Genomic DNA, 21,455 nt, shown 5'->3' on the forward strand with positions numbered 1-21,455 from the left:
CTATAATACAAAAAAATTACAAAATCAAACAAGAAGTTTTAGTTTTAAAACCGCACGATTTTCCGGGTCCACACAGAGCGAGCATACGTGCGAGGCAATTTTCATAAAACGGTCAGTGTAGACGCGTGCTTCGTCCGATGCGGTGCGTGCGAGGCATGTGTTAACTCTACTCGTAAGTTGGCCGTTTTGTACGCGAGGAAATTACCTCGCACGTATGCTCGCTCTGTGTGGACCCGGCTATTAAAGAAAAAAAAATTGCATTTCTTCGTCTTCGTTGACATAAGAACTTCGATTTTGAAGCAGAAAATTATTGAGAGGTAATCCTCGAAACCGTACTTTATTCTGTTCTGTACCACATTCTGTAAAACGAGATATTATTGACGTAAAAGCCAGCGCACAATTCGTGTTTCCTTGAAAACTCACGTGAAGTTTAATTCTCAGTCACATAATGTGATGCGCTCTTTGTCAAATAGGAGTAAAACTTACTTCGGACATTTTAATTCCAGAAGAATTTAATTAAACAGCAAATTCATACAGAATTACAGACAGAAGCCGGATACAAAACTTAACCCTACTTAACCTAGCGAAATCACAAAACTAAATGAAACATCACGTAGACAGCATGCCGCCTGTCAATTAATTCTAAAGACGAATTTTCATTTCTGTCACATTTATAACCGGCCAATTTTCAAATGCCTAGAAATTGCCTAGAAACCTCAACAAAGAATTCGATTCATATAGAAGTTGCCAGAGTCAGTCGAAGAAAAGGGCTACAAATATAATGACCAATAAAAATACTTTGGTACCCTAAATAAAAAAATCATGCTTACCAAAAAAAAATATTGAACACCAAAAAAATACGGCCTAAAAATACAAAAGTACCACCATTTTAATTACGACTGGGTCATTCCATAAGAAACGCTACCAAAGGGTTGAAAAATGAAAACTGGTTTAAGAAGTCAAAACTAACCTATTTCCATAGAAAACATACCGAACCTTCATGTCACAAAAAAAAAACCGAAAAAAAATGTTTTTTTATGGTAGCTCCTGTACAAATTTTTTTTTTTTTAATTTTTTTTTGCATATAATCCTGTGATGTGGGGTGTCCTTGGATAGATCTTTCAAAATGAATAGGTGTCACCATCAACAAGTTTTTGATTAAGTGAATATTTTCGAAAATATTCGCATTGAAAGAAAAATAATTATGATATCTTCGAGAAACAGTTTTTATTGTTAAGATAATGTATTTTAAAATAATTCAGCATTTATTACTTATATTTTTAATCGAATTTATTAAAAAGACAATAATTTCAATAAAATGAGCCATAATTTCGTATAAATCTGTCTTAATTTCGTACTCGTAACACCCGAAACGAACCATGAGTAACACCCGAAACAGGTAATTTATTTTATTAAAATTAAATCAGAAGTGATTCTAAGTGTTACTTCAGTGTTTCAGTAGACTATACTAACTATTATTACTTGACATAAATAAAACTGGAGCTTACTTGATAAAATTCGCTTAATTATGCATTTTGGTACTGATGGTCAGAAGGTATAGGCCAATTCGCGTAACGCCCGAAACAGCTACTTTTTAGTGATTCTCTCGGTATTTCTCTTATACTTTAATAATGTGCGTACAGGAAAGGAAAATATTATCAAAGTAGTAGATGAATCAATAGTTATAATCTCCTAGTTCCTGTTACAATATCGAATAAAACCTTATTTTATGAGTTCAAGTGTAACACCCGAAACGGTGGAATGACCCGACTGCACTTCAAATTGTATTCAAATAAGGTCCAAATATATTGAATGATAACCAAATCTTGAAGACCAAATTAATGCGATATCTAATTTTCTACGAACTACCAACTTGTATGAAAGTTGGTAGAAAAGCTTCATACCAAATCCATAAATGTATAATGCGTGAAAAATTAGCGACTAATATTGATGTGCCGTATATAAATGTGTTTTATTCTATTCTTAGAATATTTAATTACTGGAGTGACCATTAAGAGCATACCCCTCTGTCGAAAAACTTGCACAATTGTGCAAACTTTTGTATGGACTGACATGGCTATTTGTACGTTACGTATAGCCTGACAACAGTTTATTTAACCCTGAGATAGTGTCGCTGCAAACAGCTTACTTATGGCAATAATGTGCGTACGTCATGTATAGTTGGGGTAGTGGGCATTGGCTTCATGTTGATATTCGTATAATGTCAAAAATATTGCTTACAGAGAATTCGGTTCTTTCAATTTACCTATTCGTCAAAATCTGATTCTAAATATTCAATATTTAATATATTCTTCGTTTTCTGGCTCTGACGAAGTCTGATTTTCATCAGATGTTGTGTCGCTTCCAGGACCACTAACCTCGATTATAAAACGTTCAGTCTCTAATTTGATTATAGGACCTTTATTCCTATAATCATCTTCAATTTTTTTAACATAATCACAGCAATTGCTCCAATTTACTTCCTACACGATACGATAACCAGTTCAATACAACCGCACTATAAAACGTCAATACCGGTCATGTCAACAACTAACTTTAAAACATTGTTTATTGGAATGCTATGTAATCCTTCGTCTTTTTTAAGCTGTAAGTATTTGATTGCATTCACTACAATTTTTTTCACATCTTTGGAATATATTTTTGTAATTTTTGTAATAAAACCGTTTATATTTGAATATATTCGTAGATATTTTCTATTTGTATACATCGGTGACATTCGATGACATCCCACGTTCGTTGTCAAAGAGTACTTGTTGCCAGTAAAAGAAATTAGTACCATTGAAAATCCGCAAAATGGCGAGGGTCAAATAAACTGTTGTCAGGCTTTACAAAGCATGTAAATAACAATACATTTGACTGTTTCGTATAGAAAAAGACAGCGATGAAATCTCTTTTCTAAATGCTCTAAGATTATATTCTAATATTCATAAAGTTGGCTAGTGCCACTCTGATCGTACCCTTTCAGTAAGCCGGTTAAGCGCTTTAGCGGCGAGTTCTCTGATCGCGCAGTCCCAATGCTCCACCTTGAGCTCGACGAGATGGTCGACCAACGGCCGCGTGTATTCTTCAAAGCGAGCAACCTGTCAAGGTCAAAAAATCTATTAGTCAGTGCGGAAATAGAAGAGTCGTGTAATATATCGGATCCAATACATTCTACGATTCTTCTATTTTCACAGACTTTTTTTTTCTTTTAATCTGATGTAGAGCATAATTATTTTCCATCGTACTTTCACGGAAACACGTACAAACGTGTCTTGCTATTTCAGTAAGTCTCGGTAGAAAAAGTACTGAGGTTGACTGAAGTAGCATGACAAATACGAACGTTTCCGAGAAAATACGATGGAGAAGATAAGTACCACCATAAGAAACTCAACGGGATAATTTTTTTCGGGAGATATACAGCTATACGAACATGCAACATGTTACCATGTTGCAATTTTTTTTACTAAATCATTTTTAAGACTGACTAGAATTCAGACTGTATAGTGTATAGCTAGGTTTTTAACAATTGTTTTACGTGTTACTTTGCTTGCCTAATATTTTTAATGATTTGGCTACTCAATATTTTTTGGGAAATTGTGTGAATCAAATTATTACCTGTGGCGCCACCGCCAAGTACGTGTTGCTCCGGACGCCGACAGACAGGAAGTCAGCTATAGTGAGGACGGCGATGCCGTGCGGGAACATGCCGTGGCGGCCGACGTTCTCTTGGTAGTTTCTAGTTTATCAACAGTATTACACCAAAAATAGTGTGAACCATTATTACCTGTGGCGCCACCGCCAAGTACGTGTTGCTCCGGACGCCGACAGACAGGAAGTCAGCTATAGTGAGGACGGCGATGCCGTGCGGGAACATGCCGTGGCGGCCGACGTTCTCTTGGTAGTTTCTAGTTTATCAACAGTATTACACCAAAAATAGTGTGAACCATTATTACCTGTGGCGCCACCGCCAAGTACGTGTTGCTCCGGACGCCGACAGACAGGAAGTCAGCTATAGTGAGGACGGCGATGCCGTGCGGGAACATGCCGTGGCGGCCGACGTTCTCTTGGTAGTTTCTAGTTTATCAACAGTATTACACCAAAAATAGTGTGAACCATTATTACCTGTGGCGCCACCGCCAAGTACGTGTTGCTCCGGACGCCGACAGACAGGAAGTCAGCTATAGTGAGGACGGCGATGCCGTGCGGGTACATGCCATGGCGGCCGACGTTCTCCTGGTAGTTTCTAGTTTATCAACAGTATTACACCAATAATAGTGTGAACCATTATTACCTGTGGCGCCACCACTAAGTACGTGTTGCTCCGGACGCCGACAGACAGGAAGTCAGCTATAGTGAGGACGGCGATGCCGTGCGGGAACATGCCGTGGCAGCCAACGTTCTCCTGCTAGTTTACCTACGAGATTATATCAATAATAGTGTGAACCATTATTACCTGTGGCGCCACCACTAAGTACGTGTTGCTCCGGACGCCGACAGATAGGAAGTCAGCTATAGTGAGGACGGCGATGCCGTGCGGGAACATGCCGTGGCGGCCGACGTTCTCCTTGTAGTTTCTAGTTTATCAACAGTATTACATCAATAATAGTGTAAACCATTATTACCTGTGGCGCCACCACTAAGTACGTGTTGCTCCGGACGCCGACAGACAGGAAGTCAGCTATAGTGAGGACGGCGATGCCGTGCGGGAACATGCCGTGGCGGCCGACGTTCTCCTGGTAGTTTCTAGTTTATCAACAGTATTACACCAATAATAGTGTGAACCATTATTACCTGTGGCGCCACCACTAAGTACGTGTTGCTCCGGACGCCGACAGACAGGAAGTCAGCTATAGTGAGGACGGCGATGCCGTGCGGGAACATGCCGTGGCGGGCGACGTTCTCCTGGTAGTTTCTAGTTTATCAACAGTATTACATCAATAATAGTGTGAACCATTATTACCTGTGGCGCCACCACTAAGTACGTGTTGCTCCGGACGCCGACAGACAGGAAGTCAGCTATAGTGAGGACGGCGATGCCGTGCGGGAACATGCCGTGGCGGGCGACGTTCTCTTGGTAGTTTCTAGTTTATCAACAGTATTACACCAAAAATAGTGTGAACCATTATTACCTGTGGCGCCACCGCCAAGTACGTATTGCTCCGGACGCCGACAGACAGGAAGTCAGCTATAGTGAGGATGGCGATGCCGTGCGGGAACATGCCGTGGCGGGCGACGTTCTCCTGGTAGTTTCTAGTTTATCAACAGTATTACATCAATAATAGTGTGAACCATTATTACCTGTGGCGCAACCACTAAGTACGTGTTGCTCCGGACGCCGCCAGACAGGAAGTCAGCTATAGTGAGGACGGCGATGCCGTGCGGGAACATGCCGTGGCGGGCGACGTTCTCCTGGTAGTTTCTAGTTTATCAACAGTATTACATCAATAATAGTGTGAACCATTATTACCTGTGGCGCCACCACTAAGTACGTGTTGCTCCGGACGCCGACAGACAGGAAGTCAGCTATAGTGAGGACGGCGATGCCGTGCGGGAACATGCCGTGGCGGCCGACGTTCTCCTGGTACGCCGCCGAGGCCGCGCGCCGGCAGTTTATCTACGGAAATATGCCAAAAATTCAAATAATCACTTTCTTCTATCGGGTTAATTAACATAAACTATCATTTACAGGTTTTACTATTTTTAGGTTATACATTGTATGGAGATTACAGCTGTCACCGTACCAGTAAGTAAAAACAGTGTACAGATGTAGTGCATAATTATTTTTCATCGTATTTCCACACAAACGTGTCTCTCTATTTCAGTCAGTTTCGGTACAAAAAGTACTGAGGTACTGATCACGGCAAATACGAACGTTCCCGAGAAAATACGATGGAAAACAATTATGCACTACATATGTACAGTGTTTTTGCTTGCTTAAAAGAAAACAAGTTCTTACGCAATCGGCCCAGCTGTAAAATACTCTTAATTCTTGTATCCCACTGACCTCTCGATCGAAGCAAGCCGTGGCTATAAGCGCGTTGGCCAGCACTGTGGCGTGTGGAGCGAGCTGGCTCGCGTCATACGCCCGCGCGACAGCCCACGCGGCGTGGCAGGCCGCGTCGCGCGCCGCGCGGCCGCCGCCGCCGCCGCCCGCGGCGCGAGGCTCGTCGCGGCGGAGCGCGGACACGATGGCGGTTATCGCTGCGCCTAGTTGGACGGGTGAGAGGAGACCGCGGCGAGCTGGGAACGAAATATGAATCGGTTGTATTATGCGCTAAAATATTGGAGCCGCATACGCACACGTCACGCGAGCAGTGTGCCATCTCTCATAAGGATCTGTATACTACAACGCCGCACGCGCACGTGCACGTCACGCACACGCAGCCGGTGTGCACAGGCCGTAAGGATCATATATCAGAATTAAACTATACTTTCAACCAACAAGTTGTATAATTGGCGCCACACCTTACATGGCGACCCTGCCAGGATTCGAACCTGGAATTTACTGAATTTTTAAATAAAGTACTGAAGATTCCGAAATGGCTGGCACTGTTTTTTTGTTTTCCGACACGTTCTCGCGAATAATTTGACCTGCACGGATATTTATGCACGGATATTCCTGCACGGATGGCTGATTATTTTATCAGCCATCCATAATGTGGTTGACAGTGATTTCAAAAGCTCTTCCGTATTTAATTATTTTTAAATTGAATTTATACTACTTTCTTCAATTATTTTAAGTGGAATAATAAATATTATAAATTAGTTAGTGGTTAATATTAAAATTTGAGATAGAATGGCACCATCGTTGAAAAAAACAGTGACAACTGCAGCGGCCGTTACAAGGTTGGTGGATCTTGTTTCGAATTTAAAAAATGATTTCACAGACATGAAAGAAAAAATTGGTACCTGTTATGACATCATAAAGAATCAAGAAAAACAAATAGCTTACCAGAACTCATGTCTCCAGGAAATTCTCAGGAAAATAAATTACACCACTCCTTGTAATGAGCACAACTCACAGAACTGCACAAGTGAGCTACTAAACGAGTCAGGTCCTCAAGGCTTCATTTTTATAAATAACGAACCACTGTTGGATGTCACCAACTCCGAGCCATCCACATCAACGCCAGTTGCTGCTCCTCTAACGGACCCGTCATCTGATGGTAAAGTAGCACCGACAGCTGAGCCTAAGAGCCCTGTGTTAGAACCCACAGAACCGGCAGGTGCCACTCCTGAGCCATCGCACTCTGTTGGCAATCCTGAGTCAGTGGAAACTGCTCCTGTCCTTGAGAGGCGCAGCGCCCGCTCACGCCGTCGAGCAAACTCAGGCCAGGGCAAACAGCGCCCACGAGCAACTGAAGACAAGGTTCCTGCTACAAACGGCACTGCTCTAATCCCTTTACCACTGACTTCTGCATCAGCACCAGCGCTCAAATCCACCGTCTCCGTGCAACAGAAGCAAAGTACCCCTGGGCTACGTGCAGCGGCACCGCGAGTCGTGAGTCTACACGTATTCAATCTCAGCGAAGACACGACCGTGGAAGATGTGGTCAACCATGCGAGAACGCAGCTAGGCATCCCGGCCCCAGTGTGCGAAAAACTGGTGGTAACCAGAGGCAAGTACTCCTCATTTCGTCTCGAAGTTCCAGCTGATAAGCAGCGAGCTGCTCGTAATAGTGAAAACTGGCCTGATGGCGTATCAGTGCGTTTATTTAATATTGTACAGAAGCAGCAAAAAAACTACACAGTACAACGCGGCCCGACACTAACAAAATAATGACGAACTTTGTTATTATACACCAAAATGTTCGAGCAATTTGCAATAAAACATCACTTATAGAATTACTATGTACCACGGAAAACCCTGATGTACTATGTTTAAGCGAAATTTGGTGCCTAAAAAGTGACCTGGAACGTATTAGGTTATGTGGGTATGCCCTCGCGAACGCATACTGCCGTGCGCGAGCTAATTCTCATGGTGGGGTAGCTATTTTTTTACGCGAAAGTGTGCCTTATAAACAGCGCAACGACCTGCATGGCTTATGCGTACCTTATCACATTGAAATAACGGCAATAGAAATATTATGTACTAATTTAGTTATTGTTGCACTGTATAGGACAGGGAATGGAGAGTTTGACATTTATTTGGAAAAATTGGATTTATTATTAGATAAGTTAACTGACGAAGGTAAAAAGTTTCTTATAATTGGCGACCACAATGTAAATTATCATACCGAAAATAATATGCAACAGCGAGTAAACGACTTGCTTGGCACTTATGATTGCATAAACACAGTAACTTTTCCAACTCGCGTCACTACAGACACTGTGACCTCCATTGACTGTGGCATAGCGAACCGCGTCCGAGACTGTCTAAGTGTATCGCCAGTGGACACGTTTATCAGCGATCACAACGCTCAAAGGTATGAACTCGCTATAGAACAGATGCGCCGTAACAATAAAAATGAAAAACACCGTACGGTTGAGCGTCGATTATTTGACCAAGAATCATTTCGCTTATTTTATTATGACATTTCAAATTATGATTTTAGTTTTATAAATTCTGATTATTTTGACATTAATTACAAATTCAATAAACTTTTCAATATACTTACTGTCTACGTCACAAGGCGGTTAGCCCGGACTCCCGTGGTCGCGTTCCGATACTTCTCTTTCCTTTGGTGCTCGTTGCTGGTGAGGAGCGCCTCCACCGCTCCGGTGTGACGCCTCGCGTGGTCCGGTAGGAGCTAGGCCTTCCAAAGCCTGCTGTGATGCCGCTGAGGACCCTGGCCGCTCCGGCCTGGGTGGTTCGGGTAGGTGTGGCGATGAAAAGAAACTCAATGTTTCACATGCACGTATATTTTACGTTAATCTACACTTATTCGTTCGTACACTGACGCCTGATGCGGGACAATCGTGACACGACAACTACTATTCTTAGAAAATAACTATACTGAAAACACACGCGGCGTGGTCAATGGCTGCGGCCAAGTCTAGCTTCAAACCCGGCAGGAATGCAACCTACGTGCGTTCGCTACAACGCTCCGAATCGTCCTGGTCCGGAAATAGAATCCATTGATATGAAGTTTTACCATAATGAATGTAGTGACATACCATTTAAGTTACGCTTGAGCCTCTAGGAAATTGGCCTACGATTATTGCACACGGCACATGTGAAAGGTGCTTGCACTTGGCGTAAACATTCCTGCGGGGGGGAGGCCAGAGTTGAGCTGATACCTTGAAGCACAATGGATTAGCTAGTCTAACTTACAGCACTATCAAACATTGACCACAGCAAAGTGGTGACATGAAAGAACAAGTAACCAACTAAATACTTATAAAGAAACAGTACCTAGTACAGTTGCAATTAGAAATCAGTGAGTCATCTTGATATAAATAAATTCAATTTAAACAGTAGGTACCATAAGTTGTTAACATGTGACAATACCAAAACATAACTTATAAATTAATACAGTTAAGTACACTCTACTGGTAATTTACACAATTTGACAACGGGCCGGATTAAGTCGCCGCCCTGAGTTTTTAATTTAACTGATCGTACAATATCATCTGCACCTTTAAATAATTGAATCACTCTACCTCTACGCCAGTGGAGAGGGGGTGCAGTTTCATCCTTGATTAATACTAAATCATTTAAAGCCATGTTAGGAACATGATTGTACCATTTGAGTCTGGTTTGCAAATTATTAAGGTAAGTAATATGCCATTTAGCCCAAAAGTTTTGTGAAATCTTTTGTAAAGACTGGAAATGTGATAAACATGCTACATTAGTGTCTTTCCACGGGTACTCAGGTACCGATAGCAATGGTTGCCCTATAAGAAAGTGGCCCGGAGTGAGTACTTCCAAGTCACATGGGTCCTCGGATAAAGGAACCAGAGGCCGTGAGTTAAGCACCGATTCTACTTTGGTAAATACGGTTGAAAGACCCTCGAAGGTCAGTATGCGGTCCCCTAACTCACGCTTGAGTAGGTTCTTACTACTCTTGACTGCGGCTTCTACCAAGCCTGACATGTGAGGGGCACCAGGAGGATTGAACTCCCAGCGGACACCTTGGCGACGAAATTCCTCCTGGAGGACAATTTCGTTGTCAAGTAAGAACTGACTAACCTCCTTGAGGTATGAGCTAGCACCTTTGAAATTTGTACCTTGATCGCTCCTGACTAAGGCGGGCAGCCCTCGTCGACTGACAAACCGTGTGAACGCCGCAATGAAGGCCTCGGTGCTCAGCGACGAGACGAGTTCAAGATGTACGGCTTTCGTTCCTAAACATACGAAAACACACAGATAAGCTTTGAGTGATTTAGCATTTCTGAGGTGACTACTTTTGACCCAGTAGGGACCGGCAAAATCGGTTGCTACTCCTGAAAAGGCACGAGCCGCCGTGACTCGGTCCGCTGGCAAATCTGCCATAAACGGGGCCTGCGTTGAAGCGTTGAATCTGAAACACGACATACAGCTATTGATTACGCGGGATACCACACGTCGCGCCGACGGGATCCAGTAACGTTGCCGGAGTATATTGATGAGTGCGCTCGTTGAAGCGTGACAATAGGTACGGTGATAATGCTGCATCAACATTTGAGTCCATTTATGGTCTTTAGGTAGAAGGTATGGGTGCTTAGCATCGTAACGTAAGCATGAATGCCGCAGTCGCCCTCCGACGCGAATGAAGTGATTCTCATCTACGAAAACGCTGAGTTTTTGAAGTGACTTGCAAACAATCTTGCCTCCTTTCAATAACACGATTTCATCTCTGTAAGCATCCAGTTGAACGTACTTAATCCAGTGGTTCATTGCCTCACGATTTTCGTCGATCGTTAGCGTAGGGCGAACGTTCCGTTGCGCTTTCGGCAAACGAACGTTCTTACAAAATCGCAATACGTATGACGTCACATTGATAAGCTTGTTGAACGAACTGACTCGTGATAACAGAAACTCCTCCCATGACTTCTCGGCCGGCGTAATGTGATGTAACTGTTTGAATCCGGGTAAATCTGGTGACATGGTGACCGGCATCGTCGGCCACTGTGACTCATTCGTCATTAACCATTCTGGGTTCCACCAAAGATGAAACCCGATGAGGTCCTTCGCCGTAGCCCCCCGCGATGCGACATCGGCAGGGTTCGACTCCGATCTGACATACCTCCATGTCATAGGTCGGGTTGACTGTTGAATATCTTGAACACGGTTACCTTCAAAAGTCTGTAGCACATGAGGCTTTGTGTTCAACCAACATAGCACAATTCTGGAATCTGACCAAGCATTTATGCTGTCAATCTGAACTGATTCCTCGTATGCCGCTGCGACGTGGTTTAATAACTTATAAACCAGGTGAGCTGCATTTAACTCGCTCTTCGGAATGGTTTGTTTGACTCTCCTTGACGCTACGCGAGTCTTAGCTATCACTAACCGTACTAGTACATTCCCTGACGCGTCCTCAGTCCGGAGGTACACGCAGGCTCCGTAGCCGAGCTCCGACGCATCTCCAAAGCCGTGGAGGGAGTGTGACACCGCACCGGGCAGAGTGACGCACCGCGGAATCTGTAGCTGACTCAAGTGATGTAGATCTTGAATGAGTTCATTCCATTGAAGGTCTTGAGTATGGGACAGTGGCTCATCCCACTGTAATCCATCTGTGAACAGTGATTGTAAAAACAGTTTGAATCTAAATATGATTGGTGCGCAATAGCCACACGGGTCATACAGTCTAGCTATGGTACTCAATATGCTACGTTTCGTCGTTGGTTGGCCCAACGGTATGTTGAGTTGATACGACATGGAATCTGACATGGGGTTCCACTGTATCCCTAATACCTTTATGAAACTCTTGTCGTCAGTGTCAAACTGACGAGGCATCTCACAATGCTCCTGCGGAAGATCCTGTAATAATTCTCTGCGGTTAGACGACCATTTGCGTAACTCATATCCAGCGCTCCGCATGAGTTCTATGAGTTCTGATTTGAGTTCTTGGGCCTCGGTGAGTGAATCAGCCCCAGTGAGGATGTCGTCAACATATACATCTCTGCGCATGATATGAGCAGCCGGTGAGTCTGGATGCTGGGCTTCCCAGTCATCAGCTAATCGAAGTAAGGTCCTTATCGCGATGAAAGGACTGGAGCGTAGTCCGTATGTATTGGTATTTAACTCATATACCTGTACATCCTGCGACGGATCCTCGCGCCACAGAATCAGCTGATAGCGCCTATCGCTGGGGTGTATCCACGTTTGCCGGAACATCATTCTGATGTCGGTCGTGAAGACAACTTGATGACGTCTGAAATTTAACAATATTTGAGTGATATCATTTTGAAGCGGTTTGCCTGAGTGAAGGCATTGATTGAGCGATACTCCGGTGCTTGAGTTAGCTGCAGCGTTATATACGACGCGGATCTTTTCGGATCCCTTTTTGAAAATTCCGTGGTGGGGTATTACATAGTGTTCGCTCTCGAAATTAAAGTCTGATTTGGACATATGACCAAGTGCCTCATAGTCCCTCATGAATTCCTTATATTTTTCAGCAAATACTGGATTTTTGGCCAGCCTGGCCTCCAACGAAATCAGTCTACGCATGGCTAGAGCCCTAGACTCGCCCAGCTTGGGTCGGTCTGCCCGCAGCGGCAACCGCACCATGAATTGGCCATTATCTAAACGTTGAGTAGTGGAGGTATACAACCTTTCACATTCGAGGTGTTCTGGGTGTTGCGGCCGCTCCTCGGGGGGCTGCTCCACTCTCCAAAACCTTTCTAGGACGTCCTCGAGCCGAGTAGCATGGATGCCGTAGTCCTCTACTGATGTCCCGGCGGTCGGTGTTGTTAATGATGATGGGTAATTCCAAGTTGCCCCCATCAGCACGTGACCGAAGCAGGTGCCGTACGCCTCAACACCTGGAATGTTAGTGAGTATCTTTGAACCAGTGTATATATAATTGAGCACATCCGTTCCTAGAATGATGTCCACATCCTGCGATTTATCCAAGGCAGGGTCAGCTAATTCAAGTTTTGATGAATCCAAATGAGTCCTGATCTCAGTATCATAATAAGGTATGTTTCCCGTAACCCTGTACATGACTGTAGCTACTACACTGATGATAGGCACTGTTTTCCCGCGTGGTTTGAATACAAGCTTAGCAATCGTGCCTGGCACATTTACCTTTATGTCACCTACTCCAAAAATATTATTCCCAGTAAACTGTTGGTGTACTTTGAATCTTTCTACAAATGATTTCTTCACCACGGAGCACCCCGCTCCCGAGTCAAGCAAAGCCCTAGCTTTAACATAAGACCCATTGCCTGATCTGACCATGATCACAGCTGTAGGAGAGACACGAATTGGCGCCATTCGTAGTCTTTCCTCCGGTGCACCAACAGTGGCCTGATCTCATTGTTCAGGCTCAGGACTGCTCCGAGTCCCGAAGCGCAATGAGTGGAATGACTGCTGCGCCGCTTGAACACGCGCGCCTACCTTAGCCCTCGGTATATGACCGGTGGGAATCAGCTGAGCCGGCTGAAGCGCACTATGAGGTGACCCTGTCTCCCTCCTTTGGGGTTGGTCTGGTACTGACGGCTTGGGAGACTGCGGCTTCGCAGCCCTCGGCGGAGATGTAGTCCGTCGCTGGGGAGACGGCCACCGCTCCGGCAGCGTGACTGCTCTCGACGTGCTTGGCGTGGCAAGCGGCATGACCCTTACCCGATGGACAGCTGCTTCAACTGCCATGGGTGGGGCTCTCCCCGCTGCACCACCATCGCACAGCAGTGAGTTGTGTGCGGACGACTCACACTGTGCGCACCAGTTGCGCTGCATGCACTCGCGTGCATAGTGACTGCGCAGGCATCTGAAGCATGCGCCTGACTTCCTAGCCCAGGTCTTCCGCTCCGAAATCGCCAGGTTAAGGAACTTCGGGCATTTGTACAAGCTGTGCTGGTCACTCGAGCAGTATGAGCAAAGAACAGGGGGTGAATTCACCTGATTGGTCTCTTGTTCGATGGCGAAGACCCTCGCTGGCGGTCCCGGTTTCCTGGTAGCTTGACCCGACGGCCCCGCTCTTCCTCGTGCAGGTGCGGAACCACGCTGCGCAGTTGGTTGCTCCACCGCTGCTGGCGAGACCGCTTGCTGAACCCGGCACTGCTCCTCCAACAGCGCCAGTAGCTGCGTGAGAGTGGGCAACACCTCCGGATTGCCACCGTACCTCTCCTCGTATAAGGTCTTGATTCTGTTCGGTAGTTTCTGCAAAATTATAAAAACCAATAAGTATGACCACTCCGTGATTGGCTGCTTGAGCTTCTCAAGCGCCTGGACTGACTCCCGGAGCGGTTCATAGAAAGCTGAGCGTGACCCTGCACTCCAGTGCGCCACTGAAGGCAGGTTCATGATTCGGCTAATGAATGTATCCAACAGCAGCCTGTTATTCTGATACCGAGCCCGCAATAACTGTAAAGCTACCGCGTAGTTGGGTCCGTCCATCGGAAGGTGCTGTATAATGGACAGCGCCTCCCCTTGCAACGACGACCGAAGATAGTAATGTTTCTCCGCGTCGGAGATGTCCCTACTATTGACTAACGACATAAAGAGATCATAGAAGGAGAGCCACTCTGGCAGGTTGCCCCTGAAGGTGGGCAGCTGCACAGAGGGCAATTTGACTTTACCTGCCTGTCCACGGGGTGTGTGTGACTGGCCAGCCTCTCCAGCCGACGCCTCGTCTAGCTGGATCAGCAGCCGGTTAACCTCGCTGAAGCACTCCTGGTATTGAAGTCGTTCCTCCTCCTCGAGCTCACCTTCGTAGGCCAGCAGTGACTCGTGGGCCTTGACGTACTCAGTATAAATAAGATCAAAGTGCCGCTTCGCCACCGACGCGGCCATGCTGTCAGGTCGTGATGTGACCGTGCCAGCATAGTCGGTCAACATTTGGTACTTGGTGCGCAGCTGCACCTTGATTGACTTTAACGACATGACGTGAATTTACTTTACGATTAATGAAAGACACTAATTTGTGACACTATTCGACTAACAGTTTACAAGTTAGGTGGCTTTGGCTTTACCTTAAAGTTGGATTTTATATTGACGATAACCTAATTAATCTATTGGCGACACTTGACGTTGACAGATAATTCTAACCTAAATGTCCCAAACTGACGTTTGCCGCGAACCGGAAATGTCCTTATGCTAAAGATGGCCGCACTCCGCACTGTACGGTCCCCGTCCGTTGCCTACGCAAGAAAATGGCGGCCGACGCCTTCCCTTTTATTACGATTTGATTTGATTTTTTCGCACTATGCCCAACCGCACCGGGCTCCGTTTCCACTGAATTTAACGGCAAAAATGAATAATGCTGACACGATGAGTACTTGAAGCGATGATTACGCTACCAATGCGATGTACCGCTGCGGTGCTCGCGTTGATGACGATGGCTTTCAATAATATCGTGCTGTAATTCCTCCCCTCATGGGCCACCAAAAATGTCTACGTCACAAGGCGGTTAGCCCGGACTCCCGTGGTCGCGTTCCGATACTTCTCTTTCCTTTGGTGCTCGTTGCTGGTGAGGAGCGCCTCCACCGCTCCGGTGTGACGCCTCGCGTGGTCCGGTAGGAGCTAGGCCTTCCAAAGCCTGCTGTGATGCCGCTGAGGACCCTGGCCGCTCCGGCCTGGGTGGTTCGGGTAGGTGTGGCGATGAAAAGAAACTCAATGTTTCACATGCACGTATATTTTACGTTAATCTACACTTATTCGTTCGTACACTGACGCCTGATGCGGGACAATCGTGACACGACAACTACTATTCTTAGAAAATAACTATACTGAAAACACACGCGGCGTGGTCAATGGCTGCGGCCAAGTCTAGCTTCAAACCCGGCAGGAATGCAACCTACGTGCGTTCGCTACAACGCTCCGAATCGTCCTGGTCCGGAAATAGAATCCATTGATATGAAGTTTTACCATAATGAATGTAGTGACATACCATTTAAGTTACGCTTGAGCCTCTAGGAAATTGGCCTACGATTATTGCACACGGCACATGTGAAAGGTGCTTGCACTTGGCGTAAACACTTACATATTATATTAATTTGCGGTTTCCATTTAAGAATTTAAAAACAAATGTTAATGGGCGTAAGGTTCCTTGGATGAATGATGAGCTGTCCGAATACATTTGTAAATACAACGACTTCCTTGAAATACGCCGACAATACCCGGATAATGTATTAATCTCAGAATGTATTACACATTATGCGCAGCTCATTAAGTCTGCTACACTTCGTGCTCGGCAATCTCACATAGAAAATAGGCTAAAAGAATGTAAAAACCCTTCTAAAGAAATTTGGAAAGTCATCAATGATGAAATAGGTACTAAAACTAATAGAACTCAAGTGTTTTCCTTAAATGACCCAATTTCTAGCGAAAAAATCTCGGACAGTGAGGTTCCCAATACCTTCAATTCACATTTTTTACAAATAGCGTCCAAGTCTGTAGTTCAAAGTGATGAGTTCTTATCTGCACAGTACCTACATCAACACCTTAGTGGCACAGACATACCCACATTTCATCTCCCTATTGTCACACCCGAACTCTTACACAAGACAATACAATCAATGTTAAAGACACGCGACACCGTAGATACATACGATGTATCATTAAATATAATCATATGTATCTGGCCGGTCGTCTCTGACATATTGGTTGTGTTGATCAACACGATGTTTCAAACTGGCGTCTACCCTGACGTGTTAAAGAGTACAAGGGTATGCCCAGTATACAAAGGGAAGGGAGAAAAAACAGACGTTAATAACTACAGGCCGATCACCATAGTACCGACCATTTCGAAAATTGTAGAGTCCATTTTGTCATCAGCCCTGATGACATACCTGGAATGTTATGACCTGCTTACTCCAAACCAATACGCTTACAGACGAAACATGTCAACTACCGCTGCAGCTCACAAAATTGTCGATATAATTATAACAGGTTTAGACAAACGTCACAAAATGGCCGGTATTATGTGTGACTTGTCTAAAGCATTTGACGTAATAAGTCACACAATGCTCCTGGATAAGCTGAAGTGTTATGGCGTGACGGGTGAGGGGCATCGCTTAATCGCTTCATTTCTGTCGGACCGAAGACAACAAGTTAAACTGTCCTCAAATGGCAAGCGATTCCAGTCTGACATTGGCCTTGTCAAACTAGGCATTCCCCAAGGATCAGCCCTTGGAAACACCCTGTTTCTAGCCTACGTCAATGATCTCCCATCTGCCATCACCACCGGGCTGTCAGTACTATTTGCAGATGACACTACGGTCATAATCAGCGCGCAAACGTACGAGCAACTTGGTGAGAACATCAACGTGGCATGTAGACAGTTACAACGGTGGTTTACTGCAAATGGGTTACTTCTTAACGTCAGCAAGTCTAACGTAATGTTATTCTCAGGACGGACGACTACCACGACCCCATGTGTAGTAGACTGCCCTATGCCAATATGCTGTGAAACGAAGTTCCTTGGCTTTGTGTTGGATTCGAATCTTAACTGGAAGTGCCATGTTGACCAGCTATGCAATAGACTGAGTAGTGCGGTCTTTGCGTTACGGAAGTTGAAACCCCTTATTTCGTACGTTTCATTAAAATCGGTCTACTATGCTCACTTCCACTCACTAATGACATATGGTGTGCTCATTTAGGGGAACTCTACGGATGCAAATCGAGTGTTTATTATGCAAAAACAGGCAATACGAACGCTAGCCGGTGTGAAGCGTAGACATTCATGCAGAGACCTTTTTGTAACGCATAAAATAATGACACACTACTCATTATATTTATTCGAAATTATTATGTACGTTAGAAATAACTTATCTTTGTTTAAACGCGTTGAGGTATCTGGTATAAACATTAGAACTACAGGTCGATTACGAACAGTTCCACGTCGCATGGCACTAGCAGCAAAGAACCCGCGTGTTATCGGTCCGACTTATTATGAGCGATTACCTGCAGAAATAAGGACGGAAACATCTGATACAACATTCAAGCGTCGATTGAGAAACTTTTTACTGGACAACCCATTATATTCAATAAGTGAATTTTTTGACATAACTGTATAATTTATATTCGCATACCTATTCTTGACATTGTCTTTGTTTATTATTGTTATTATTTGACGATCCTTCTCAGGTGAAAGTTTTCATATTATGTATTATTAATGAAATTAATTAATTTGGACTATTTTGCTATTATTTAAATTTATTTCTGACGATCACAATATAGATTCTTATAAATTGACATTAATGTAATTTGTACTGTAATCATATGTTGTGAAAAAAAAAAAAAAAAAAAAATAGGCTACACGTAAAATGATCATAGATGGGATCACTAGGTTGATCAGCCACGTACCTAGTTCAGCTAGCGCCATACAACCGCCGTGCCACGCGGTCTCGCGCTCGTTATGCGTGAACAGCGACAGCACGCACTCGCACACGTCGGCGGCGGCGGGCGCGGGCAGCCGCGCGCCGATGCGGCCGATGCCTTTGGCAGCTGACCAGCGGACCACCGTGTCTTCGTCGCGAAGCGAGTTGAGAAGCAGTTCCACCATGTCTTCAACCTGGGAATTATCAAATCTTTGAATAAAATGTATGATGTATAACCCGTTCGGTACAAGTTGGTAGTTACTATGCCCGCTTCCCCGCGCCACCCCCTCCGGCGCCTTATCCACTCGGCCACCACAATAAAATAAAAAAAACATATACATATAATAAAAAATATTCATTATGTCCTCATCGTCATCCTCAGGTATAAGCAGTTACTCAGTGTCCCCCGCCGCTGCCGCCGTAGCTCCCACGATCTCGGCGAGTGAAGGAATGTCGACCCTATTAGCAATGCAATACAGTATTTATTCTACCGTACCTCCTGTGGGATGTCCTCATCGTCATCCTCAGGTATGGGCAGTGGTTCGGTGTCACCCGCCGCCGCCGCCGCAGCACCCAAGGTCACGACGAGTGACCGGGAGCCGCGGGTGTAACGCCACGCCGCTACTCGTGGCCGTAGGAATGTCAACCCTGGTGCAATACAATACGGTATGTAATAGAGTATTCGCCTGACTATAGTAGACCCAAACCAAACGGACGACTGGGATCATATCTCTATCTCTCTCACCCCACCTTCAACCATGCGAGCGCGAATGAGAAGTTTTACGACCCCGGTCGTCCGTTTGGTTTGGGTCAACTATAGTCAAATCAATTTCAATTTTCAACTGTCGAAACGCTTAGCTACTAAAGGTAGACGTCCACAGGGCCGCATCGCACGCATCAATGGACGCACTTGTGTAACTTTCTATGCAAAGAATACTAAAATCCGTTGCGTGCGATGCGTCCGATGCGTGGGATGCGGCCATGTGGACGTCTAACTTTAGAAGATGAAAACTGTAACGTACGTTTAAACGATTTTCGCCTTTAAGGTGGCACACCGTCAATGCTCCCGATAGTACGTACGGTCAATGTAAAATACGTTCGAATATATATAATACTTAAAGCTTTGGTACAGTCGCCATCAGATATATCGGAGCTGCTAAGGCGCTCACAAATATCTGAACGCGCCTATATTGTCAAGGCGTTAGAGTGCGTGTTCAGATATTGTGAACACCTTGGCCGCTCCGATATATCTGATGGCGACTGTACAGACAAATCGCGAAGCTTTATTATAATTAACAGCATCCTATTCTTATTGTTTTCGAAATACCAAAAAAATTGTGACTTACCAACTCTTTGCACAATCTTGACACCGTACTTTCTGACAAGCATGAACTTGTGCTGCTGATAATTCTGCCTTGTCACCCAATCAAGTAGTTTAGACGCAAACAGCAAGAGGTCATCCCTCTTTCCATGCTTTAGCACTGCTGCCACTGCTGCTAATACTCCATAGTGGATGTTATCCTCATCTTGGATGTTGGAATGTAGTTTGCACGCCCAGTCGAAGAATTCGCCCATGTATAGCTCTTTTACATCTGACCTGAAATTTAATTAAAGAATATACATCCGCAGGCGTATAATGGAAGGCTTTATCCGCGTGATAAAGCCTTCCATAAAAGAAACGATATAATATTTCATCATCTTCCTCGTGTTATCCAGGCATTATGCCACGACTCATGGGAGCCCGGGGTCGGCTTCGCAACTAATCCCGAGAATTGGCGTAGGCACTAGTTTTTACGACAGCGACTGCCATCTGACCTTCCAACCCCGAGGATAACCCACTCTTTATAGAAATAAACCGAGCTTGGTTTTGTCACGACGTTTTCCTTCACCGAAAAGTGACTGGTAAATATTAAATGTTAAACGTGTCACAGAGGCAGACTTCCAATGATGGCCACGACTGCTCTGTCAAGAGTGACCCGATCAAGAAGAAGAAATATTAAATGATATTTCATACTGTTAGGTTAGTCCGTATATATTTGTCTCTTTCACTCATGTACCGTTAGGCCAATCAGTGCATTAAATAACTACAACGCGAGCGCACGTCTTTTATTTATCACAGTGGCGACGTCCGGGTTTTTTTAAAGTACTCACGCGATATAGACGATCATAATGAATTCGACGATCGGAAATTTACCTATTTTTGAAGTTGGAAATGACTGGAAGGTGTTTAAGGAAAGATTAAGCATCTGGCTCAGCGCAAACGCAATAATTAAAACAGAAACGGGGGTCGATCGTCAACGCGCCGTGTTGCTAAGTGCACTCAACGAGTCCGCGTATAAATTGGTACGCGAACTAATTTCACCGAAGACGCCGGAAGAGCTGTCTTATGAAGAAATTGTGAAAGAGGTGGACAAACATTTATTGCCGAAAAAGTCGCTTTTTGCAGAAAGGCACAATTTCCACAGGGCCATTCAACAAGGGGACGAAGATTTAACACAGTGGGCTGCAAGAGTTCGTCTGTTAGCATCCGATTGCAAATTTGGTTCGGATTTGGATAGCATGCTGCGTGATCGGTTCGTATTGGGCATGCAGGCGGGACCCGTGCGGGACCGACTGTTCACAGAAGATGCAGATACCCTCACGCTAGCACGAGCGCTAGAAATCGCCGTATCGTTGCACAGCGCGAGAACCGCCGCGCGCCAGTCGGCCGCGCCTAGCAACAGCAATAAGCTGACGGAGTCAGTCGAGGTCTACAAAGTATCAAAAGGATCATCGTCTAATAGTGGTGTGGAATGTGAAGTGTGCGGGTACAGTAATCATACGGTCGATAAGTGTCGGTTCAAAGGTTACAAGTGCAAAAGCTGTGGCAATAAAGGCCACCTAAAACGTATGTGCAAGCGTAGGAAACGTATGTCCAGCATTCGACCGCCGCAGGCCCACAGATCGCACGCGCCGGCCCCGCTAGATCGAGCAACCTACATTAATTTTGTAACGGACGGTGACCTACCTGTTACCATGAATGACTTAGTAAACGCGACCGAAAC

At 44.9% G+C, this 21,455-nt stretch overlaps 3 protein-coding genes across 3 annotated transcripts in view; all 3 read right to left on the minus strand.

Moving 5' to 3' along the window:
* LOC134664412 (tubulin-specific chaperone D) overlaps nt 1-21,455 on the minus strand; it is a 42,758-nt gene that overhangs the window by 17,453 nt on the left and 3,850 nt on the right. Inside the window, exons 4-9 of the mRNA XM_063521037.1 lie at nt 19,758-20,008; nt 18,908-19,059; nt 18,398-18,605; nt 6,008-6,243; nt 5,471-5,617; nt 2,979-3,101 (exon numbers count right to left, since the gene is read on the minus strand). Coding sequence (XP_063377107.1) covers nt 2,979-3,101; nt 5,471-5,617; nt 6,008-6,243; nt 18,398-18,605; nt 18,908-19,059; nt 19,758-20,008 — 1,117 coding nt within the window. The remainder of the gene's footprint in view (nt 1-2,978; nt 3,102-5,470; nt 5,618-6,007; nt 6,244-18,397; nt 18,606-18,907; nt 19,060-19,757; nt 20,009-21,455) is intronic.
* On the minus strand, nt 11,559-13,517 carry LOC134664392 (uncharacterized). The gene is made up of 2 exons (XM_063521013.1): nt 12,182-13,517; nt 11,559-11,661 (listed from the first exon to the last, which is right to left on the minus strand). Exons 1-2 carry the CDS (start codon nt 13,364-13,366, stop codon nt 11,581-11,583), a joined length of 1,266 nt encoding a protein of 421 aa, XP_063377083.1. The 5' UTR covers nt 13,367-13,517; the 3' UTR covers nt 11,559-11,580.
* LOC134664404 (uncharacterized) lies at nt 13,771-15,481 on the minus strand. The gene is made up of 2 exons (XM_063521028.1): nt 14,671-15,481; nt 13,771-14,251 (listed from the first exon to the last, which is right to left on the minus strand). Exons 1-2 carry the CDS (start codon nt 14,972-14,974, stop codon nt 13,950-13,952), a joined length of 606 nt encoding a protein of 201 aa, XP_063377098.1. The 5' UTR covers nt 14,975-15,481; the 3' UTR covers nt 13,771-13,949.

Source organism: Cydia fagiglandana, chromosome 5 (assembly GCF_963556715.1).
Source record: "Cydia fagiglandana chromosome 5, ilCydFagi1.1, whole genome shotgun sequence".
Lineage (NCBI taxonomy): Eukaryota > Metazoa > Arthropoda > Insecta > Lepidoptera > Tortricidae > Cydia > Cydia fagiglandana.